The sequence below is a fragment of the Arthrobotrys flagrans genome, assembly GCF_004000055.1.
Source record: "Arthrobotrys flagrans strain CBS H-5679 chromosome Unknown unitig_0, whole genome shotgun sequence".
NCBI classification, from domain to species: Eukaryota; Fungi; Ascomycota; class Orbiliomycetes; order Orbiliales; family Orbiliaceae; genus Arthrobotrys; species Arthrobotrys flagrans.
The window spans coordinates 3,174,386-3,196,329 of NW_027137550.1; the positions used below are offsets into that span (position 1 = coordinate 3,174,386).

General features: G+C 49.7%; 8 protein-coding genes across 10 annotated transcripts; 3 read left to right on the plus strand and 5 right to left on the minus strand.

The window, feature by feature from the left end:
* Positions 1–1,535: 1,535 nt before the first annotated feature.
* DFL_003974 (uncharacterized protein) lies at positions 1,536–2,591 on the minus strand (the record flags this gene model as incomplete). Its single annotated transcript, XM_067632991.1, has 1 exon — positions 1,536–2,591. The coding sequence occupies one exon, from the start codon at positions 2,589–2,591 to the stop codon at positions 1,536–1,538; it is 1,056 nt and encodes a 351-aa protein (XP_067491205.1).
* A 1,117-nt stretch (positions 2,592–3,708) lies between these two features.
* DFL_003975 (uncharacterized protein) lies at positions 3,709–5,541 on the minus strand (the record flags this gene model as incomplete). Its single annotated transcript, XM_067632992.1, has 3 exons — positions 3,709–4,284; positions 4,342–5,041; positions 5,252–5,541. 3 exons carry the CDS (start codon positions 5,539–5,541, stop codon positions 3,709–3,711), a joined length of 1,566 nt encoding a protein of 521 aa, XP_067491206.1.
* A 367-nt stretch (positions 5,542–5,908) lies between these two features.
* On the plus strand, positions 5,909–6,646 carry DFL_003976 (uncharacterized protein; the record flags this gene model as incomplete). Its single annotated transcript, XM_067632993.1, has 1 exon — positions 5,909–6,646. One exon carries the CDS (start codon positions 5,909–5,911, stop codon positions 6,644–6,646), a length of 738 nt encoding a protein of 245 aa, XP_067491207.1.
* A 1,104-nt stretch (positions 6,647–7,750) lies between these two features.
* On the minus strand, positions 7,751–12,250 carry DFL_003977 (uncharacterized protein; the record flags this gene model as incomplete). The annotated part of the gene is made up of 3 exons (XM_067632994.1): positions 7,751–8,350; positions 8,409–12,059; positions 12,152–12,250. The coding sequence occupies 3 exons, from the start codon at positions 12,248–12,250 to the stop codon at positions 7,751–7,753; spliced, it is 4,350 nt and encodes a 1,449-aa protein (XP_067491208.1).
* A 1,873-nt stretch (positions 12,251–14,123) lies between these two features.
* On the plus strand, positions 14,124–16,328 carry DFL_003978 (uncharacterized protein; the record flags this gene model as incomplete). 2 transcript variants are annotated; one of them, XM_067632995.1, is made up of 1 exon in its annotated part: positions 14,124–16,328. In XM_067632995.1, the coding sequence occupies one exon, from the start codon at positions 14,124–14,126 to the stop codon at positions 16,326–16,328; it is 2,205 nt and encodes a 734-aa protein (XP_067491209.1). The 2 variants fall into 2 exon arrangements, with proteins under 2 accessions (XP_067491209.1, XP_067491210.1); XM_067632996.1 differs by having other exon boundaries at positions 15,213–16,328.
* A 237-nt stretch (positions 16,329–16,565) lies between these two features.
* On the minus strand, positions 16,566–18,457 carry DFL_003979 (uncharacterized protein; the record flags this gene model as incomplete). The annotated part of the gene is made up of 6 exons (XM_067632997.1): positions 16,566–17,485; positions 17,547–17,721; positions 17,780–17,875; positions 17,936–18,046; positions 18,110–18,297; positions 18,415–18,457. The coding sequence occupies 6 exons, from the start codon at positions 18,455–18,457 to the stop codon at positions 16,566–16,568; spliced, it is 1,533 nt and encodes a 510-aa protein (XP_067491211.1).
* Positions 18,458–19,029: 572 nt separating this feature from the next.
* Positions 19,030–19,893, plus strand: DFL_003980 (uncharacterized protein; the record flags this gene model as incomplete). Of its 2 annotated transcripts, none has more annotated exons than XM_067632999.1 (2): positions 19,030–19,276; positions 19,406–19,893. In XM_067632999.1, the coding sequence occupies 2 exons, from the start codon at positions 19,030–19,032 to the stop codon at positions 19,891–19,893; spliced, it is 735 nt and encodes a 244-aa protein (XP_067491212.1). The 2 variants fall into 2 exon arrangements, with proteins under 2 accessions (XP_067491212.1, XP_067491213.1); XM_067633000.1 differs by lacking the exon at positions 19,406–19,893 and adding an exon at positions 19,356–19,366.
* A 492-nt stretch (positions 19,894–20,385) lies between these two features.
* On the minus strand, positions 20,386–21,858 carry DFL_003981 (uncharacterized protein; the record flags this gene model as incomplete). Its single annotated transcript, XM_067633001.1, has 4 exons — positions 20,386–20,544; positions 20,600–20,977; positions 21,038–21,655; positions 21,733–21,858. The coding sequence occupies 4 exons, from the start codon at positions 21,856–21,858 to the stop codon at positions 20,386–20,388; spliced, it is 1,281 nt and encodes a 426-aa protein (XP_067491214.1).
* Positions 21,859–21,944: the final 86 nt, after the last annotated feature.

Here is a 21,944-nt window from a genome sequence, read left to right on the forward strand (position 1 = left end):
GTCGAGGTATTTCAAAATCAAAGACAATAATATCACGAAGTTGCCAACAGCGCTATTGTATAATCCCGAAAACTTATTTCGGTCACTTCTATATCATGTCACGAGCATGAGGGCGTACATCGGTCTTGGGGCCGCAAAATAGTGAGGGCTTAAGGCTTTGCCCCTTGAGCAGAGCCCTTAATTGTGTATTAAAAACAAGACCAGTATTAAAACCAAAGTACTTCCACACAAGACCAAGTACTTCCTACTCAATAGTAGGTCATGACGCCTCGAATCCAGGCGAGCTAATGACAACTGACTTTGAAAACCAAAGCAACCGAAATCCAGGAAAAAAATTTTCGATGAACCAGACCAAACATTGCTTTGCAATCTTTTGCAATTTCTTTACTGGCGCCGCGGTTAGGGTTCAAATTCACCGCAGTGCATTGCCCTACGGCTACTATCCCCCTGTCCCTTCCAAAGGTACTGGAGGGTTTCGACGCCCCTTTCATAGTTCGCTTTGCTGATATGACGCATTTGTCGGAAGTCGTCAAGAATGGTACGACACCAAAAACGGCACCCTTGCCCAGATGAAGTGTATGAATAGAACTCCCTTCTCCTATCGAGGATAATACGAATCAAGTCGCCAACCTTGGGCTCATTGAGGTCCATGGACTCTTGCTTAACCCCAGAGGTCGGAGCGTCATAATCTACTGATGAAATGATCGATGTCCCTTTTCTGTCGCTCGTTCCAAGCCACGCCATGTCCAGCTTGATGTACTTGGTATCTCCTTTTTCGTCCAAAACCTCCAGGTAAATCATCCAATGGTTTAGAAAAGAGCTAGGTTTGGTTGCGACAAGGTGTAGCCTCTTGGCGGGGAGGCCCACATGGTTTTCTTGGAGAAGTTCGACGCCTAGGCGCTCCGAAGGTGTGAATCCTATGTGTACAAAAGTTTTCATTTACAAGTTAGACAAACATTGGTAAAAATAAACCAAGTCGATATAGTGAAAAGTAAAATTATGGCATCTACGATATATCAACTTTGGTGGGCCGGGATGTTGGTAGACTCACGAGGCGTAATATCTTTGTTGGATATATAGCGAACGAATAGTTTCGATTGAACTATGGACGGAGGTGTTATCGTGTCAATCGTGGAGAAATACTACGGAAAGGGCGAGATTGTGATCGGAATAGTCTTCGAGGGCACAAGCAATGTAGATTATGATGAAGGTGAACATAAGGTAGCTAAAATAAACCAGAAATCTAATACTCTAATATACATTTGATTTACGGCCGGGGCGAGACAATAAACGACGGGAGATCAGCGTACATCTTGCTGATCATAAACTTTATGCGTGGTATAGAGCCAAATATGTTTGCATTTCTCTCACTCTTTCTACTAAATGGATATAGATAGCATTAATGCTTCATAGGAAATAAACAACTATCATGCTCTCGTTTGAGCGTGTTATTACAGTTCGATGGGATACCCCTCTTTCTAACATTGACGTTATACGGTTGACCAGCGTATTCCGGAGGAAAATACAAAGGCGTATCAATCAAAACGGTTCAGGTTTGGGTATTCACCATTGGGTAAAAGTCGCACCGGTGTCAACCCGGCTTTAGCTGTAAATCTGCGACAATAATGGCCGTACATATTCGTATAGTGATATAATTTTTGTATGGTGGCAGCTTGCTCTTCCCATTTGCCCTCCGTGGCTATAGAACAGAAGATACTCCATCGAAGGAGAGTATATGTAGACCACGCGTACATTCCAAAATGATCCATGGACGCACGGTCAAAGTAGGCAGGATACCACCCAGCATAATCCCAGTCTATCAACCATAGATCCCCCTTCGGATCAACAATCATGTTGCGAGGAGCCAAATCATGGTGTGTGAACACGAGAGGACAATCAAGAGCTGCCGGGCCAGCGGTACAACACCTCTCGAGTTCTTCGAACGGCTTCTTGGCTTCGGTGCCGTCGTGCTTGTAGTTGTGCCAAAAGTTTACCACTTTGGCGATATCTTCTGCTGTACAAGCTGGTGGCAGACCGAGTTCCGATTCGAACCAATACGACCGGCATTCCAGGCTGTGACAGGATCCCAATCGGTCGTTGGTTTTCTGGTGCATAATCTTCAACATGCCTCGTAGCTGAAATGCCAGACGGATTGTTTCTTGCAGGTCGATATTTGGAAAAAGTTCCTCCAAGTTTGTGCCGGGAACATATTCTTGCACACATTCGAACCCGCTTTTACCGGTATTCTCCAGTAATCTTTCGATAGCCGGAGTCCGCACCCCAAGTTCTCGAACAATGTCAACTGCAGCTTTGAGATCTTGGAACCAGCCATCGCAATATGATTTTGCGACGTAGCCTCGAGAGATGCGAATTGCTCGTGTACAATATGGATAACCACGGGTAGATTGCGCCCTGGCCTTTTCCCGAAGGGCTTGAACGAAGCCCTTTAATTCATCGTCGGTGGATTTTCTAATCGCTTCGTCGTTGTTTGCCGAGTTGATATCGGTAAAGCCTCGGAAGGGTGGTTTTGAATCAGATGACGATGGCACACTCGGCGAGAGAGCCAATTCGAGGACTTCGGAGAGGGACATTATGTCGAGTTTGTAGGTTCCGTCGGTATGGAAGTAAAGTGATGATGAGAAACCAACGGCCTGGTAGACAGATTTTTAAGTTTTTCTATCGGAAGCTAAACGGATGCAAACAAAGTGACGGTGGAATGTTGGTGGAACGAAAGAGAAAAGTTGGTTGTAAACAAAGAATATGGCACAAATGTTTGTGCCAGAAATAGCAAGCACCGCACGCATCATCTAATTCGGGATATGTGTTGGAATTGTTACATTTTCTCACCCATCACGCCGTCCACCAAATCCGAAACCACCGAATTATGTTCTGCCTTCAAATAGCTCATATGGGGCGGGAGTGAGGTAACCAGCCCAGTAACTCAGTGGTTAGAGTGTCGTTCTTATATGGAGAGTCTGGACTTTTTCCCGAAAAAGCTCAGCTTCATATACAAGAAATGCGAAGGTCGCGGGTTCGAATCCCGTTTGGACTAAACAATCCAATGAATAATCTACCATACTTTTTTTTTTTTTTTTTTTTTTTTTTTGGTTCTTGTTGCATGTTGGTCGTTATTTTTGGGTGTCGATGGTGAACCGGATTAGGCAGTTAGAATATCCAACACCATAGCTGCACATTCCGGGCCTGCTACGCAACTACTCCGACTGCGGGGCCGGTTTGCGCTTGGTCGCTAGCCTGGAAACCAATCCTCTGCTCATGCTAGTTTATAAACTGGTCCACATGTCCATAGGTAGTATAGCTTCATGAGTTAACAATTCCCAGTTTCTGGCTCAGATGGTAGATACACGAGGGGGATATAATAGCGAGGTCATCGTACACGAAACCGTGCATGTAAAAACCTCAAGCCGGTTAGTTACTAGGTATATATGTGATAAACATTATGTATGCAACAGCAGCAAAAACCGAAAAAGCCACATTTATTTTCCCGTTGAATTGTTGAAAACCCAACTCCTCTACTGTGATGAATCCCTGTAAATAAAAGCATGTTTCTTCGCCCGAAAAAATGATATCAATGGAAAGAAAGAAAAACGGCCAACTACCATGACTTCTCAGGTATCGACTGGCCCCGTACACCCAGCCTCCACATGCCTAGCGGGCAAGCACGCACGGGCCATACATAGGGAAAAACCCCTACTCCTTCTTCCCCTGTCTGACCAAATACCCCAAAAGATCGACCTTGGTGACAACATGCACAGGCTTCAACCCTCCTTCCTCCCTCTCCTCCGTCACAATAGCCACACTATTGTGTTCAAAAAACCTCGTAAGCGCACTGAGCGGCGTATCCAACGTGATCTGATCAAACTCTCTTTTCTTCCCTCCCGCGGCCTTCCCGCCCCCTTCCTTCCTGACCGATCCGATCTCATTGGGATCCGTAATAACCTCCTTGATCTTCCTGAAATCAAACATGGCCTTTTCAACCGACGAAGAACCATCGATTTTTCCGCGAGAGATGTAAGAAAGTAAGTTTCCGAGGGTGACGAGACCTACGAGGCGGGTTCCGGAGAGGACGGGGAGCTGGTCGAAGCTTTTTTCGCGCATGACGTTGATCGCTGAGGTGACGTTTGCGTCGACTTGGATTGTTACGATGGTTTTGAGGCGGAGGGAACGGATCGTGGCGTCCTGGTAGGGGGATTTGGAGGTTGTGGGCTTTTCGAGCTCGTCGGGGGTTAGGAAGTCGTTGTTGACCATCCAGTCGTCGTCGATGAACTATTTTGTATCCCAATTAGTCCCTTCACTAAAAATAATAGAGGGGATCGAATATACCTTGGTGAGATAACTCCTAACGCTATCCGGCAAAACCACAACCACCACGTCCCCCTCGTTCAGCTCCTTCGCAGCCAACATGGCAGCCTGCATCGCACTCCCCGAACTTCCACCAACCAAAAGCCCTTCCTCTCTGATCAACCTCCTCGCAAACTTGAAACTCTCCTTATCCCCAGTCTTATACCACTTATCCACAACATCTCTACCCAAAACCTCAGGTAAGAAATCGTACCCGATCCCCTCAACCTTGTACCCCTCGGTGGACGTGTTCAACTCCTCGGGAAACGCCAAAACGCTCCCCACCGGATCGGCAGCGATAGCCTTAACGTCCTTCTTATGTTTCTTCAACCCTCTAGCGATACCGGTAATGGTCCCGCCGGTACCCGCACCGGCAACGAGCATATCAATTTCCCCTCCGGTTTGTTCCCAAATCTCCTCCGCGGTGCCATATTCGTGAGCGAGTGGATTATCAAGGTTTGAGTATTGATCCAGGATGTGACTGTTTGGGATTTCTTGCTGGAGACGTTTGGCGACCCCGATGTGGGATTCGGGTGCATCCCACGCGGCTTCGGTTGGCGTACGAACGATTTCGGCACCGAGAGCTCGCAGGACTGAGACTTTTTCTGCGGACATCTTTTCGGGCAGGGTGATGATCACCCTGTACCCTCGGACAGCGCCGACGAGTGCCAAACCGATACCACTATTGTTCATCGGAGTCCCCCACAGAGGCGCAACAAATTGTCAGCACGCCATCGTGAGCCAATAGAAATCCCACGTACTTAAGTAATACTTATATAAAATAAGTACTTCGCCAAAAAACCAAAAAAAAATAAACCATAAAAAATATATATATAAAAAAAAACGTAAAACAAAATATAAAAAAGAAAATTGGAAAAGGAGAAGAACATACGTATTCCCGCTGGTAGGCTCAATCAAAGTATCACCAGGTTTGATCCTCCCGCTCTTCTCGGCCTCCAACACCATCCTCTTCGCAATTCGATCTTTAACACTACCGCCTGCATTGAAATACTCGCATTTCGCATAGACGGTAGCCTTGATACCCAATGATTGCGGGATACGATTGAGCTTTACGAGTGGGGTTTGTCCGATATGCGTGAGGATGTCCGAGGCGATGGGTGGTGCGGGACGGTTAGACGACGAACTGTCGGCGGTTACGAGGGATGCGATGGAGGATGCCATTGTTTGGAATGCTTCCATTAAGGTGGTATGGGTACTGACGAGGTATGATTGTAGCTACAGAAGATAGGAAACAGTGAAAAGCGTAGATGGTTGAAAAGAAAAAAAGAGAGGAGGGGCCGAAAAAAAAAGTTGGGGTTGAGAAAGATCTTAAGAGAGCAGAAGCTTAAGAAGCAAAGCTGCGAGGGAAAAGTACCCGAGACATCAGTCGCAGAAGACGTGTTGCGGCTGTTGCAGGTCTGCTCGAAACCCGGTCGAAAATTTATTATGCATCGGCCATCTGCCGTATCTAAGCGCGTAGTCTCCACCGCCCGCCTTCCTGACTAACCGCACGCATACCTACGTAGCTTTAACTTTACAAAACATCGCGATGGCATCACTAAAAGACCGCTCCAAAAAAGCAAAAACAATCTTCTCCCTCGACTCTCCCGCCCCGACCTTCTTCTCCCCATCGTGGCCTGAAACCTCGCCTCAGACGTCCTCGACCGTCTTCACAACATTGGCCAAGCTTCTCACCGACCTACAAGAACTTCAACGATCGACCTCAGCAGCAGGAGATGGAAAACCAAAGATACTCGCCGGTCCAAACCCGGTAACAACATACCTGGAACATCTAGTCCAGCTATCCGTTCCGACGTCCCTTCTATCCACCAACCCAAAAAATACTGACAAACCCCAAAAGGAGACCCGAAAACCGCTAGCAGTGCTGGTTACGAGATCCGACCAACCATCGGTGTTACACTCTCACATCCCATTTCTATGTGCCGCGGTATCGGTACCATTGGTCGCACTTCCGAAGGGATCGGAACAAAAACTGGTCAAGATACTAAAACCGGAGAATGGGAGCGTATACATGTTGGTAGTTTTCGAAGATACACCTGGGATCGAGGAGTTGAAAAAACTTTTGCTCGACGAAGATGGACAAATCCTCGTAGGAAAAGTTGGAATGCCGGAGGTACTCCGACCGAGTGAGGCAAAATGGCTGGGGATGAGAAGTAAAGCTACGCAGACGTTTGTGGGCGAACGGAGGAAGGATAAGAGAAAAGTCGAGGGTGCCGTCGGATGTGAAAGTAAAGCTCCGGCAAAGAAAGCTAAAAAGGAGGGCTGAATTCAGGCCACCCGTGCGTATGCGAGAGCACTTTGTACGACGAACGGGTCGGATGTTTACCCAGGTATGCGGCGGGATGACCTTCAACCGGTATCGTGATGGAGCATCAGATCGAGATTTCCAAACAACGGTCACTCTCGTCAATCGGCTCCGAGGCTAAGGATTGCATGCATCGAAACAAGCAAGAAAAAGGGAAACCGGCGTGCATGCTTAAGCTTGCTTGCAACCGGACGTCAAGGCCCAGGGGTGGATACTTTGTATTCATATTATTTAATGGAGGACATTGGGAGACCAAAATCTTAATTATATATAAAAAAGTTTTACATTCAAAACTAAAAAGAAAGGATACACGCGACAGCGCACATCGATAATCGCCTTGAAGAACAAGCTATAGATAAAAACAAGCTGCAGGTTGAATGTATGAGAGGAAGATCTCGAGGAGGAAATGAACACAAGTGAAGAGGTAATTTTTGAACAACTGTCAATTCGAAGGTAGTAGTAGAATTTGTTCTTTAGGGGGGTTGAAAAGAAGTATGTACTCATGGTGGGGTATTTGCTCATGAGGGCATAGCGAAAAGTAGAAATTGGTCTTGGGTCTTTGCGTGAAGGCCAGGAAGAATAGAAAAAGGGGGGTATGGAAGAAGATAAGCAAAAAACATAAATACCAGAACAGACGGACACAGGCTTTCCGTACAACAAAGGGTCGCAGACATTTTGTGCAAAAACAAAGACGCATTATTACTAAGATGTAGATATGCGTGAGTAAAAAGCCGATATAAAAAGGGGGGGCTTGCGAAAAATCAAAGCACAATCCAGGGCCAAATCGCTATGCATCAGAACAAACAAGAAAAACCGAAACAAAAACAAGCACCCGACCGAAAAGGAAAATAACTTGATAAAGGAAAAAAAAGGATCGCTTGCATCTATCTTTTTTTTCTCGCTCACTATGCTTCAAGATTGCATGTCATGACGTTCCGAACATAACTTCGAGCCGAGGGCAATCTCCGGTATGGATCATCAGGGTATATCGGGTAAAAAGGAATGGAGAGTACCCAGTCGTCGTCGTGTAGTCGTAGAAAGGTCGTTGTCATTAAAGAACCTCGTTTATCTCGTGCTACCACCATAGTGGGACTGGGGACGGGCCGAACCGCGGGGTGGAACACCGGTTCTGGGTCTGGCTGGGTTGCCCGCGGAATTCGGTGTCATGCTCGATTGTTGGAAGTTGGGAGCGGAGACGGCGCTCTGGCTCCTGGAGTGAGAGGAAGTCTTTTGGACAGGAGTCTTGGGAGTAGTCGGGATCATGCTTGGTTTGGGAGGTGGAGGTGGAGACTTGAGTTTGTCCTCGCGTTCCTTCTTCAAGATATAATCGCACCAATTCTTGCCATTGGAGGCACGGCCGATAGTATCGTTCAAGACCTTCATCCATCCGTCTTTCTCCTTGGTGCTATCGGCGTAAAAGTCGATACATTCACCGTTGGCAAAGCGGATGCGGAAGCCCTCCTCGATGAACATGTAGCCCTCCTCGTCCTCTGCGAAGCCGGACTTACGGCGTTTCTTGGAACCAGACTGGCTCGTAAGTGTGCTGCGATCATCAAGGACCTTGGCTGCTTTGGCCAGGTTGATGTTAGCCCGCAATTGACGGGTACTCTCGTGGTAAGCAGTCAAGCGTGATCCCTCGAGCTTGAACCAACGGCGACGCCAGTACTGTAAAGAATGTTAGCATCATGGCGACCAAGGCCAAAGTCGAACGGGTTGTACTTACGGGACAATCACCACCTTGTTGCGACAGATATCCTTCGTAGGTCTGGTTGACAACGTTCTCGGCTTCCCTTATATCCCGAATCGCTGCGTTCATACTTTTAGGCAGGTCGGCGTCGGTCATTCCTGGCAATCTGGGGACGAAAAGAAGTTGAATCTCCAAACGGCCGATCTTATAGGGCGGCTTGCGACTGGGGACATTCTTTTTGCCCTTGAGGCTGCTAACCTCGACCGCCCACTCGTTGAAGCAAGGAACCTCAATGGTGTACGGACGACCGTAGGCTTTGTCTTCGAAGTCTTTGGCGCTAACGTAACTCCTGGCAAAGCTACCGTCCTTGGCGACCAGATTGTGGAGCAATTCCCAGGATGAAGGCGGCGCAGCGCGGCGTTGTGCGGCAACAGCGGCCTGCTGTTGGCGCTGGAGCTGCTGCTGCTGTTGAAGAAGGCGTTCTTGTTCTTTGCGCTTCTTCGGGGAGCCGAAGAAATTGCCAAATCTGGATTTGGACTTGGTCGGACTCGGGGTGGGAGCGACGAAAACCTCTGGAGGGGTAACAGGGGCCGGCGGCGGGGAGAGTTTTGTTTGAAGTGTAAGTTGGAACTCAAGATCATCAAGAACGATGAGCTCGAATTCCTGTCCGATGGGTGCGTTCTTCCCAAGCTCCAACCACGAAGTAGTAACGCAATGGAGTCCATTGTCCAATGTCATACAGAAGTAACTGGACTCGTTCTGTGGAAGTGGTAGTTGCAAATCTTTGACAGCGACAACCTTGACGAAGAACCGTCCACGTTCCGCTCCTTCACCACCACCCATAGCGTTCTCGGGTGAAGCTTCGGCAGCAGCGGCTTGTTCGGCGACGGCTGCCGGTGCGTCCTTGTTATCTTCTTCAACAACCGACAACTCGGTAGCCTTGGCCGCTTGAGCCATGGCCGCGGCGTGTTGTTGACGGCCGGTATCCAAAGACTTTCTCTTAACGCTGTCGCCTCGTCCGCTGCGTCGGCGGGGAGTGGTAGAGCCAGGGGAACCTTGCCATGGTTCCACAGTCCAACTCTGGGTCTTCTTGTGGGTAGGGGTTTTAGCCGAAGGTGTGGTTGGTTCTTCGCGAGTGGAAGCGTGGACGACCTTCGAGTTTTCTCTCATCAAGTATCCTCGCTTTTGACCTTCGATCACACGCTCGAGTTCAACAGAAAGGCTGCTACCCATGTTGAGGTTGAGGCCAAGCGATGGAAGAGCGAGTTGAGAGGTTCGTTGGGCCGGCTTTTCCTTCTTGGCTGGTTCCTCACCAACGGTCCTCTGGGAGCTAGAAGTGGAAGGTCGATCTTCTTCCTCTTCTTCCTCTTCTTCTTCCCCCTCCTCCTCCTCAACCTCTTCTTCGACCGCTTCTTCGACCTTGACCTCCTCGGCCTTGACTACTTTTTCTTTTACCTCTTCCGGTTGAACAACCACCTGTTGGATCTTCTCAGCTTTTGGAGTCTCGGTCTCTGGAGTCTCGGTCTTCGGAGTCTCGACCTTCTCCTCTTCAACCTCGACCTCCAGATTCTTAGACGGCTCCTTGTTTTCCAAAAAGGCAGTATCGATCTTGGGAACCGGAGGGACAGCGGGAACCGGTGGTACTTCCTCAGCGCGGCTCACATGTCGTCTCGCAGCAGCCATTGTCGCGATATCAGCCGGAGTGGAGCTCTTGCGGGTCTTTAGCATAACACCGCTGGCGGATCTAATGGTGGCACGACGAGCCGGAACCGGAGATGGGGTCTTCGCTCGTATCGACTCAGCATCCCACATGCTTTCATCATCCTCGTAATCATCCGAGTCGTAAATATCATGGCGGATGACGGACTCGCAAATGCTCATATTATCAGCTCTTTCATCATAGTCACTGTCAGAGCCATCGGAGACATTGCCGTTACCAGCAGCAGGGAAGAAGTCGCCAGCTCGATGCATCAATTGCTCGTCGACAAGGGTGCGAGAAGAGTTGGTAGAGGTAGCGTCGTTCGAGCTCGATTTCCCAAGCTCGGGAAGATCGAGATCGGCTTGGCTTTCGTTGTCCTCGTGGTATTCAGCCGAAGAACCAAAGGCGCTGGCGAATGTAGCTTGGGTTGGGGTAGCAGGCTGGCTCTCGTCTTCCTCGTACTCTTCGTATCGATGGCGCCTCTCGTATTCCGAGTCGGTGCTATATCTAGACTCGTCGTCCTCTCCGACAGGCGAATCATATTCCTCGTCAGCAGCTGCTTCGGGATTGGCGATGAAGCTTCGGCGGAAAGATGCTTGGCGTCCGAGGATGTTAGGAAGAACCTCCACCTCGTTGTGGTCCGTATTCAACTTCTCTGCGAGCATAGCAAGATCCATCCTAGCATTCTGGGCCGAGGGTCCTTGTTGTTCAACAGAGTCGGTGAAGGCATTGACACCGTTGGATTGTCTTCTTGGTTCCGGGGACGCGAGGACCGGACCGTCCGCTGGTTGATCCCTGTTAGCTTGAACTTGGCGGCGGATGGACTCCCTCGAAATCCTAGGAATACGGAATTCGGCGTTGAGAATGTCCTCGGCTGTTCGCTGTGGCACCGGGTCCGGTCTTCTGACATCAATGTTTTCCTTGTTGCTAGAGAAGGACAACTGGCGCGAAAGATTGCCGTCGGACATGTCATCGTCGCTTGGAGCTCCCTCGGCGAGAATAACCGGGCTGAAGGCCTCGTCGTTTCCAACCTCCGAGTCGGTGACTTCGGAATCTGTTTCTTCCACCTCATCCTCCGGCTTTGGGAAATATTCTTGGGCGATTTCTGCGAGGGGAGGAGGAGCAGGTCTTCCGCCAGCTACTGGGGAGCTGGACCTCATAACCATCTCGAGACGTTCGTGGAGTGGTAGTCGGCGCGGTGGAGTACCGGCTGGAGAATCGGTGGTGGGAGGTATTGGGGGCAACGGGCGGCTGCCAGCCGGTGATGGAGCAGCATCTCGATGGATGGTGGTTTCTTCCTTCAACTGTTGGACCTGCGGTGGTTGAATCGGAGCGGAATCCTGCGAGTCATCGTCCCAATCTTCGGGGCCGACAACCGGCATATTGTAGTCCTCATCATCCTCGGTTTCATCCTCGGACTCGGTCTCGTACGTGTTCTCGGAAGCGGAAACGGATGGTTCAGGTGTGGTGGGAACGAACATCTGAACCTGAGGGGCAGCGGTGAAGGTGACCTGTTTGTTCCTGGGGGGGCTAGAAATGACAAGGTGAGAATCATCGGGACGGGAAGGGGAAAGGATGGAGACCGGTCTGGCAGGAGGGGGTGTAAATCTTTGCTGGTCGGGGTTAGCACCATAGCCGGAGATGTTGCTAGCACCGGTGGTGGTGTTGATGCCCTTGATCGGGGTGTTTTGTTTTGAAGATGTGGGGATTGGAAGTCTCGAACCGGCAGGTTTGGCTCTGATGGAACCGGTTGTGCTGCTGGGAAGGGCACCATTTTGGAAGAGATTGCTCGTAACTTGGGCGCGGCCCCTGAGTCTCTCGACAGAAGTCCGTCGTTGGGAGGTCGAGGGCTTCAATCCGGAGGGTGTCATGTTTTCCTGCAACTTGTCCTGCCAGAAATTGAGAGGGGAAGCCGACTTTGTCGGGGAGTTGTAGGAGCTTGGATAGGGGGAAGAGTTTGGAATTTCATCATCGTACGACCCATCCATCTGGAATGATACATAGAAATCGAAATGATCAGTAGCTGTCGGGGATAATGAAGAGGAAGATGAAGATGAGGTTTTTTCTTGGAGGGAAGTACCTTCGAGTAGTTGTTGGAGTTGCGTCTTCCTGCAGTGACGCTAATATCTGCAAGAGCGCGGGAAGTGGCAGGTTGTGAGTAACCGCTGTCGTTCTCCATGTCCGAAGAAGAAAAAGAAGAAGAATCGCAATCGCTTGAAGAAACCGAGCTTGCTTTATGAATGCGCAACGGCTAGAACACATGCATGTCATGTCAGACACGTTCGTATACAATGTTTTTTTTTTTTTTCTGTGCCCGAGAGGAGGGAAGGGGCAATATAAGAACTTACTTGGAGCAGCCAATGGCATATCTCGACCGCCCGAGGAAGCGAGCGGAGTGGAGTTAGGTTAGTTTAGTTAGGGGTTATACTTTTGGTGTGATGTGATTGATGGCAGAGAGAGAGGTCAAATTAGAGCATCAGATATGGTTAGTTGGTTGCTTGAAACCCAACGGTCGAAGGTCTCCTGAGGGGGGAGTTTGATAGCAACAGAATGAAAAGAAGGTGAAGAGAAGATGAAAAAGAAGAAGAAGAAGAGGAAGAGAAAGAATGTTGGATGTCTTTCAATTCCAGAGCGACAGACAGAGAACGTGAACAAATCGGCTGCTTGCCCACAACCTGTTCCGTTCTGTTCAATCGACGAACGAAGATGTCAAGAGCTCTAACCAAAGACTCTTTGAAGTTAAAATAAAAGAAAGGAAACTACAATCTTCCGTCTCAGAGATGAAGATGACAATGGAGATGAGGTTGATGGGAAGAAAGAAACGAATAAGAAGAAGAATGGTAGACGGAGAGTGGATGGGCCAGTTGAGGTGGAGATGGACTCTCTTATTAGGTACCTGATAACCACCCCCGTAACTATTGCTCAATCCATCTTCAATACATAAGAGTAAAGCGTTGCGACTGGCTAATCACAATTGCCCTTAGCAGCACAACCATTTGTTGATACCCTCTCCAAGCGCCGGCGGTCTCCATAGCAACGTCACCACAAAACCACACAGTTCGCCCATGTCCATGCGATAAGGCCTTTTTCCTGCCGACCAGAAAATATGTTTACAAAAGCACTCCACCATCCGATTCTGTATGACGAGGTGGGGCAATCACAGCTGCTTATTCGCACTCGTCAACATGAAACCTCCGCTCGCAGAGACTCGCGATATTTTGACAGGGTTAACCCCTCCATCGCGACTTTTTGTTTGCATGCTCCCCAGTTACCTACCTTACTGCCTAGGGCCCCTCCATACACAAATAAGACGTCATGTCTGCGACTTTGCTGTGCCGGATCAGAGTTCAGCCTCTCGTCTCGATAAACCATGGGATGTCGCACTCGCATGCAAGATTTCCTTATGCGAGATTAAACCCTAACCGGCAAAGCAATAATAACATGGGCTCTTCTCCGTCCGGTCTGTTATGGTTACCAATCGACCAGCCGACGGACGGGTTCTTTGAGACACAAGGGGGGAAAATTCAGAGTCTAGGAACCTTCCCCCCTCGGAGCGTACGCTATACTCAAGCGGCTGCATTTGTTCAATTGAGGCCGGTAAACTGTTATGGCTCGTAGGAAATCCTCCACCAAGTCAATGGCCCGTAGAAATCCTAACTATACAGAGTATTAAAAGCGGTTTACGAAAAGAGGCGTGGCAAGATCCATCGGAATGTCCGCACCCCGGTGGGGAACTCGAAAAGTGGCGCTTCTACTAAGCAAGGGGAGGTAGAGCTGAACTACCCAGCCTCGATCAAATCCAGGCGCTCTAGCATTATAACCTTGCACGACGAATCCGATATCAAAATAGCCGGCATGCTGTGTGGATAACAACCAAACAAACTGGTCGCACGAGTTTATCGAACAAGGGTTCCTAAAAAAAAAAGAGGTCTTGGCACCATAAATTCTCGTTTTTTCAAAAACCACACGCTCAACACAACCTCACCGCCACTATATAAAAAAAACATCATGATATAAAATATCGGGTTATCGAGGTTACACCGGACACGACGATGTCCTCCCTCCTCCACCGAAGTCGCCCCGGCAACTTCCTTGCTACGCAAAACCCCACAAGCAGCGTCTGCATCTCCTGTCTCGCCAGACTCCGCCAGCAGTTACACCCAATATCCCAATTGCGGTTACCCGGTAACCATGCAACCACCGCACCGTTCCACAGCACCGGCGTAACCCCCCTCCCGCGGGGGAAATGGAAGCCCTCTCCCTCTTCATCCTTCCGCTCTGCCTCCCGCTCTCGAAACGCCGGTGGTGGTGGTGGTGGTAGATCTCAAGGCCACAGAGCACTAGTCCACAAACCCTCCCGTATGACATTATCCGAAAAAGTGGCGAGGTCCCCCAGGTCTCCGTCGATTTCCGCACAGAGGGGTGGGAGATCGAAGGCATTCGATAGAAGGACGGAACCGGTGGTGGACACGGGCGGCGGAATGAACAGACGGAACTTCAGGTTTAGATCGGAAGATAAACAACAATACTCTCGAGAGACGGAACGGAGGAAACGTGACTTGAGAGAAATAACATCACGGCCCTCGCCATCGCGGTTTCAGCAAAAACCTGCCGTGGAAATAAAATCGGAAAGAAGAAGTGCTGCGTCGAAGGATGATACCGGTGGGGAGAAAGTCGAACGTCGCCTCGCGGCTTCGAAACTCGATGGCGGAGCAACGGGGAAGAAATACACCCGCCCCCCGATCCGCCGCTTCGGTCAAATGAAGCACATAGCCTCCTTGGACCACGTCTCCTCTCGCACCCGCGAAATCACTCACGCGGCGGAAGAACAATTCAACTCCTTCGAGACCTTCGATCTCCTCCCGCAAACAATCGAAGCCCTCTACAAAGACGCTCTGGACAGCCTGGAAGGCGTAACCCCAACTCCCGTCCAAAGCCTGGTGATCCCCGCCCTCCTCGACAAATCCCCCGCACCCCCCCTCAAACCCCTCCCCTCCGAAAACAGCCGACGCAAGAAAACCACAGATCCCCTGGATCCGGACCAATTCTACCGCGACGAACCAGCCCGCCAATCATTCAAAACATACCTGATAGCCGCGGAAACAGGCTCGGGAAAAACGCTGTCCTACGTCCTCCCGCTGATGGACACCCTGAAACGTCGAGAACTCCACCAAAAGTCCATCGCCGAAGCCGAATCCTCAAAACGCACCGAGATCTTGCAACAAAAAGGTCGCTGGATGTTCGACATCCCCGCACCGCCGGTAACCCAAGACACCGCCGTCGGCAAACCCTTCGCCGTAATCCTCGTCCCTACGAGCGAGCTCGTCTTCCAAGTCGGCTCCCTCCTCAAAAAACTCTCGTACATCATAAAACTCCGCACCGAAATGATATCAAAAGACTTTTCGGGCGCCGTGATCCGCAGTCGATTATTCAAATCCTCAACTCCGGATATAATAGTCGGCACGCCATTCATGATCGATAGAATCACGGAAGCAAACCCTTCGATGCTCCATCGGACCTCGCATGTAATAGTAGACGAAGCGGACTCCCTCTTCGACCGTTCGTTCTCAACACTAACGGCACCGATCATATCCCGTGCTCTGAACCTCGAAAAATTAATCCTCTGCTCGGCCACCATCCCCAAAAGTCTGGACGCCTACATCGCCAAAAAGTATCCGGATTGCAAACGCCTCGTCACCGCAAACCTTCACGCCATCCCACGGAGGATCCAACTCCAGGTGGTCGACGCGATGAAAGACCCCTACAAGGGCAACAAAACCCTCGCCTGCGCTCACCTGTGCCAACAAATCGCAAACGACTCGACGGAACCCGGTTTCGCGAAGCGGGTGGTAGTCTTCGTAAACGAACGAGAAACGACGGAAGAAGTAACAAAATTCCTTCAAGAAACGGGATTCAACGCGGTATCCATCAATCGTGACAGTGACAGTCGGAATATTTTGGAATCTTTTACGGGTGAGAGGGAGGCTTCGACGGCGGATTGGGACGGGGTCAGGAAAGGTGGGATCAAGATTTTGGTCACCACGGATCTGGCGAGCAGAGGGGTGGATACGAAGAACGTGAAGAATATTATATTGTACGATGTTCCTTACACCAGTATCGATTTCATCCACCGGTTGGGGAGGACGGGGAGGATGGGGAGGAGGGGAAGGGCGTGGGTTCTCGTCGATAAGGATAGCAACCAGGAGTATGTGAAGGAGGTGAGGAAGACCATGTTCTTGGGACAGGCGTTGATCTAAGGACTCGTCATACACGCGCTTTTATCTTATATTCTCAACCGTACATACCTTGTATCGTATACCAAAGCTGTAAATATACCCTTCGCTTACGGGCTTCACCATTATAAATTTCTTTTATTCGATTGCTCCGTAAAATCTATATGCAATTAAAAGGAACCAACAAATCCCGCTGAAACAACCCTTCATACCGCATATGCAAAGAAACGAAGAAAAATAAACCTCTCTAGCTTGGATTTTCTATGCTTCGTCTCCACTCCCCTGCGGATTCTCATACTCTGGGAAAAAAGCAGTATTATCCCTGTGCGAAATATACTCCGTATCCGCCGACTCCAACACCGGTTTGATATCGCTGCTCTTCATCCCCCTGATCTTCTGTATCTCCACCGAGCTATAATTCACGATAGCCCTCCCCACGTCCCTCGCCACGACCGAATATCCCTTGAGAGGTGACCCATCATCCACCGTCGGACTCGGAGACCTCTCACCCGCATCGTAAGGTTCCGGAATCTTCCGAAGGACGGTCAAGCTGACGGCTTCCAATTGGTGGAATTCGCCGCGCACGCAGACCACGCCGACGGGGAGGAGACCGGCGCGGTTCGAGCGGGTCAGAGCGTTGTAGGCGCCTTGGTCGATGTATACCGTACCGTGGGGTTTCAGGCCGTGAAGAAGCCAGAAGTGACGGTCGCGGACGGCTTTGTTGCGCGGGAGGAAACGGGTGTGGAGGGGGACTTTCAAAGGGGTTTTGTCACCGGCGGGGGTGCCTGCTGACGTCGAGGTGGTCTGTGTTTGTTGAGATGGAGTTGGGGAATCCACGAATGTGACGGTAGGGTGCGTAGCAACCGTGGATAGAGACGCAGATGAAGGCGACGGACTCAATCTGGTCGATTCAAGTTTTGTAGCTGCGGCTAGAAGGTCGGTGCTAATCGGGTCTTCCGTAAAAGGAGGGCGGCGGGTAGGCTGCAGCGGTGGTGATGAAGATCTAACCGGCGTCTGCGATTGAGATTTTATAGACTGGCAGTAGTTGACGATGTGGAAGATGTTGCCGGGGACTGAGCTACGGGTGATGATGGTCGTCACACCGGCTGAAGTCGCAAGCTTTGCGGCGATGAGCTTGGTGGCCATGCCGCCCGTACCGACCGCAGAACCGGCCGTCGAGACTGTATTGAAAACCATCAGTACTCTGGACCTTTGGAAAAATAAAAGTAACCGGCTACCCACCGTCGGCTCGTAACGACGAAACATCATCCACCACCATAATGGGCTTCGCATCAGGGTGCAACCTCGGATTCTTATCATACAGACAATCGACGTCCGTCATAAGGAACAGATAATCCGCATTGACCATCCCAGCCGTGATCCCAGAGAGCGTATCATTGTCGCCGAATTTGATTTCCTAAAAACCCAACCCGCATCAGGCCTCATCCGTATACACGGGAGAGAGAAAGACGTACGCTGACAGCCAAAGTATCGTTTTCGTTAACAATCGGGATAACACCCATGCTCAACAGCTCGCTGAACGTGTTAGCCGCATTGATATATTGTTGTCTCTGTATTTTCCCTCAATGGTCAGCCGTAACTCCATCGATCGAAGAAAAAACAGAACTCACATCGACAATATCATTCCTCGTCAACAAAACCTGCGCAACCCCCTGTCCCAGCAGCGAGAACAACTTGTCCCACAATGCCACCAGCTCACACTGTCCGATCGCCGCGATAGCCTATCCCCCGAATTCATCAGTACCAAACTTTCATACCATAACTATAGAAAAGAACCAACGAACCTGACACTTCGACAACAGCTTCGGTCTCTTCTCCAACCCCAACTTCCTCAATCCGATCCCAATGGCCCCCGAAGAAACCAAAATAATTCTATGGCCCTCCCTTCTAAGCTTGACCACCGTCTCAACAAGTAACGAAAGATTGGAAATTAACGGTTCGTGAGTCTTTTCGTCGCAGATGGACGAAGTGCCTGTATTGTGTTGTAACGGTCGAAGAAGTTGCGAATTCCGTCAGCCTTCCGCTATCGCCAATGCACAGGGCTGCGCAGCTCGCTGCAGGGTGGGAAGGGAGGAAGGCGCATAAGTACCAAGCTTTATGACGATCGTGAGCTGCCGGGTGCTTTTGACCATTTTGACGGTTTGTGGTTTGCGGTGTCGTCTGGTGAATTGGATGAGTCAAGTTCCCCGCGGTTTATTTTACTCCGTTGGAGGCCAGCCTTTGCTCGTTCAAAGAACAATTGAAAAGTCGACGATGCGGTATAGGAAGCCAAAGGCGAAAAATAATGCAAAGGAGGTATCGCCGCCCGGCCGGGAAAACTTGAGGTTTTTTTTAAAAAAAAAATTAAATGTCGGAGCAGGAAAATTTTAATGAGCAGAAGAACAAATGACGCAGCGACAATAGGAGGTAGGTCTATCTTTAGCTTAAACAATGAACGATCCTTCTCTGGATCAGACTATTACCTAAACCCCTTTACCTTACTTGTCCTCACTCCAGAAGCAATTCTTTGCTTATACGCATCGATATCGGAGCTGCAATTGACAACCTGCAGCATCCCTAATGCAGCTGTCCGCTGTGGCGAACGCACCCGAGTTCGCTCATCTTTCACCGCGCATCGCCAATTAGAAACAACAAGAAAAAAAAAATATCTTCAATACAACACCCCACCACGACTACCCCATACCCCCCAATCACCACCACCACAATGTCCGACGACACCCCTCCCCCCAAGATCGAAGGCACGGTCTCTCTGGACCATGAATCCCCAGTCTCAGACTCCAAACCCGTCTATAAGGGTAAACCGATGAACTTCTTCCGCCACATGTCCGCCATAACAGGGTACGGCATGACGCCCGAATCCATCGAAGAATACCGTCGCGACTTTGACGACTATTATGCCGAAAGGCTGTGTAAACGTTGCGAGGATAATAGAGATTGGTTGATACAATACAGTGCGTTTTTTCCTCCTTCCATTGTGCCCTTTACGATATTTGAAATTTTAGATGAGAATGACTGAATCCAACACCACAGAACCTCCCTAACCACCCGGTTACCCATTCGGTTTTATAAAAATCCAATAGGCCCAATAGTCCGTTTTATGATGGATCAGATCCGCGAAGTAAACGGCCACCTCTCCAAAGAAAACATAAAATGCCTCCCCTGCAGCAAAGACCAAGCCGGCGGTTTCCACCCGGCCTACGGTATCCTGCTCTGTCAGAACAAACTTAGGGACAGAAGTCACACCGAAGATACGATGGCTCATGAGATGGTTCATGCCTATGACCACATGAGGTTTAAAGTCGATTGGGCGGATTTTAAACATCTGGCTTGTTCGGAGATTAGAGCGTCGACGCTGAGCGGGGAGTGTAGACCGTATCAGGAGTGGATGGTCAGAGGGCAGTGGAAGTTTTTGAGACACATGGAGACCTGCGTTAGGAGGAGGGCGACTTTGAGCGTTAGCGGTCACCCGGCGTTGAAAGGAGACTTGGAAGCTGCGGGAAAGATCGTGGATCAGGTCTTCGAGTCCTGTTACAAGGATACCAGACCCTTCCGGGAGGTCTACAAATAAACAAAAACAAATCAAGGGTCAAGATTTTGATATCAGCGGTGACGTATATATGACGGAGAGAACTTGTATATATTAGAATCGGAGTCTGGAGTTCAACCTGGTCCCGGATTCCCTCATCTTTTTCCACCATCGGCATAACAATTAATTGTATGTATGTAGTAATATAGTACATTCCGCTCTATCTTGTGCCGAACAGAAAGACATTGCGTTAACGGAAACGATTACTCGAGTAGTTGCGAAGAGAGAAAAAGGCACAAAACACGGTCAAACGGAAATTAAAGTAGGAAGCTAGTCGCTAAACGAACAGAGTCTAGAAAAAAAAAAAGTCATAGACGAGGCCTTTCAGTATTGTCAGAATGATGTGCTTCGTTGTTCGGCATCAATCTGCATCTAGGGCGTGTATCAGACGTATTTCTCATGGTAAAAATCACACTCAAAACTCCATCTCCCATTAACTCCATTAACGTAGAAAATCCCCCCATGCAAACCGGCTCACTCTTCATCTTCATAGTCAGAAGAATCCCGGCGCCTCTGATGGTTATTCCTCTGCTTCTCCCTGGCCGTTTGTGGCTTGGAACAATGCTTGAGAATCCAAGGATGCTGGGCAACCTGGTCGAGAGGAAGACGCTTTTCGGGATCGAGACGAAGGAGCTATAAAATGTCAGCAAAGGTCCTTATAACCGGGCGGTGAGAAAAAGAGACATACTCTGGTGATGAGGTCTTTCGCCTCAGCGCTCACGAAGTCCGGAATCTTGAAGTTCAACTTGACGATCCTCTTCTGAGTTTCAATCGGAGTGTCCTCGAACGGAGCATTTCCAACAAGAAACTCGTACATCAGAACGCCAAGCGACCACAGATCAACCTTCTCGCCGTGCGAGTCACCCCTCAACATCTCCGGTGGGAGGTAGTCGAGAGTACCACAGAGTGTAGTTCTGCGGTTGGTCGGTGCGTGAACACTCCAGCCGAAATCCGACAACTTGATCTCGCCATGAGATCCGACGAGAATATTCTCAGGCTTGATATCACGATGGATAACATGTTTCTTGTGAAGATACGCAAGAGCGGAAGCCATTTGTGCAACATACTGTAAATCACTATTAGCGAACAAACATCGGAATCCAGGATACCTCGGATGTGAACTTACGCTCGCAGCGCGGGGCTCGGAGAAACTCCCTGCCTTCCTAAGCATTTTATACAATTCACCTCGTCCCGCAAACTCGATGATCAAAAAGACCCTCTTGGAATCATGAAAGTGTCCAAACAGCCTCAAGATATTAGGATGTCTGAGATTCGACTGAATCTCAACTTCTCTCCTCAACTGCGTCTCGACCCTACCGGTCTGCAATTCGTTCTTGTGAAGCACCTTCAGCGCACACACAAACCCCGTCTTCCTCTCCTTCGCCAAATAAACACGTCCGAACTTTCCCTTTCCTAACGGTCGCCCGATCTCGAACATTCCCAAGTGCATAGGCTTGGAGTTGGAGGGGACCTGCGGAGGGATGTTATTACTCGGATCCGATCGCCTCGGTGCGACTTGGAGAGAATTCTTGGGAGCGGCGGTGCCGGAGCCATCTTCTCGGCTGTCGTTGTTGTTCTCCTGATCATCGATTATTGCCTTCTTTTTCGGCGAGTTTGACGCGGCTTGGTTGTGGACGGCGAGTTTGAGGTAGGCATGTTTTGAGAGGTTTTGGGCTTGTGATATTGATGGTTGGAGGGCTAGGGGTTTTGTGGCGAGGGATGAGGGGATGACTTTGATTGTGCTCTATGTTTTGGAGCCTTGTCAGATGATATCCCTAGATCATTCTCGATGTGATGATGCACGGGCGCATGCGAACTTACCGTCGACTTGACATGTTTGATGGTAGATTGAATCGGAGCCTGAGGGTCGACATTCTCCTCTGACCCGGAAGAGACCGTCAAGCCTCGAAGTTGCGATTCAACTTGAGCGATCTGTCGGATAGACATCCTGATTCTGTTTTTCTGTTGTCACCGGAGGGCTTTGTAATATGAAGAAATCCGTAACAATGTTTCCGGAGAGTGCGAGAAAGGGT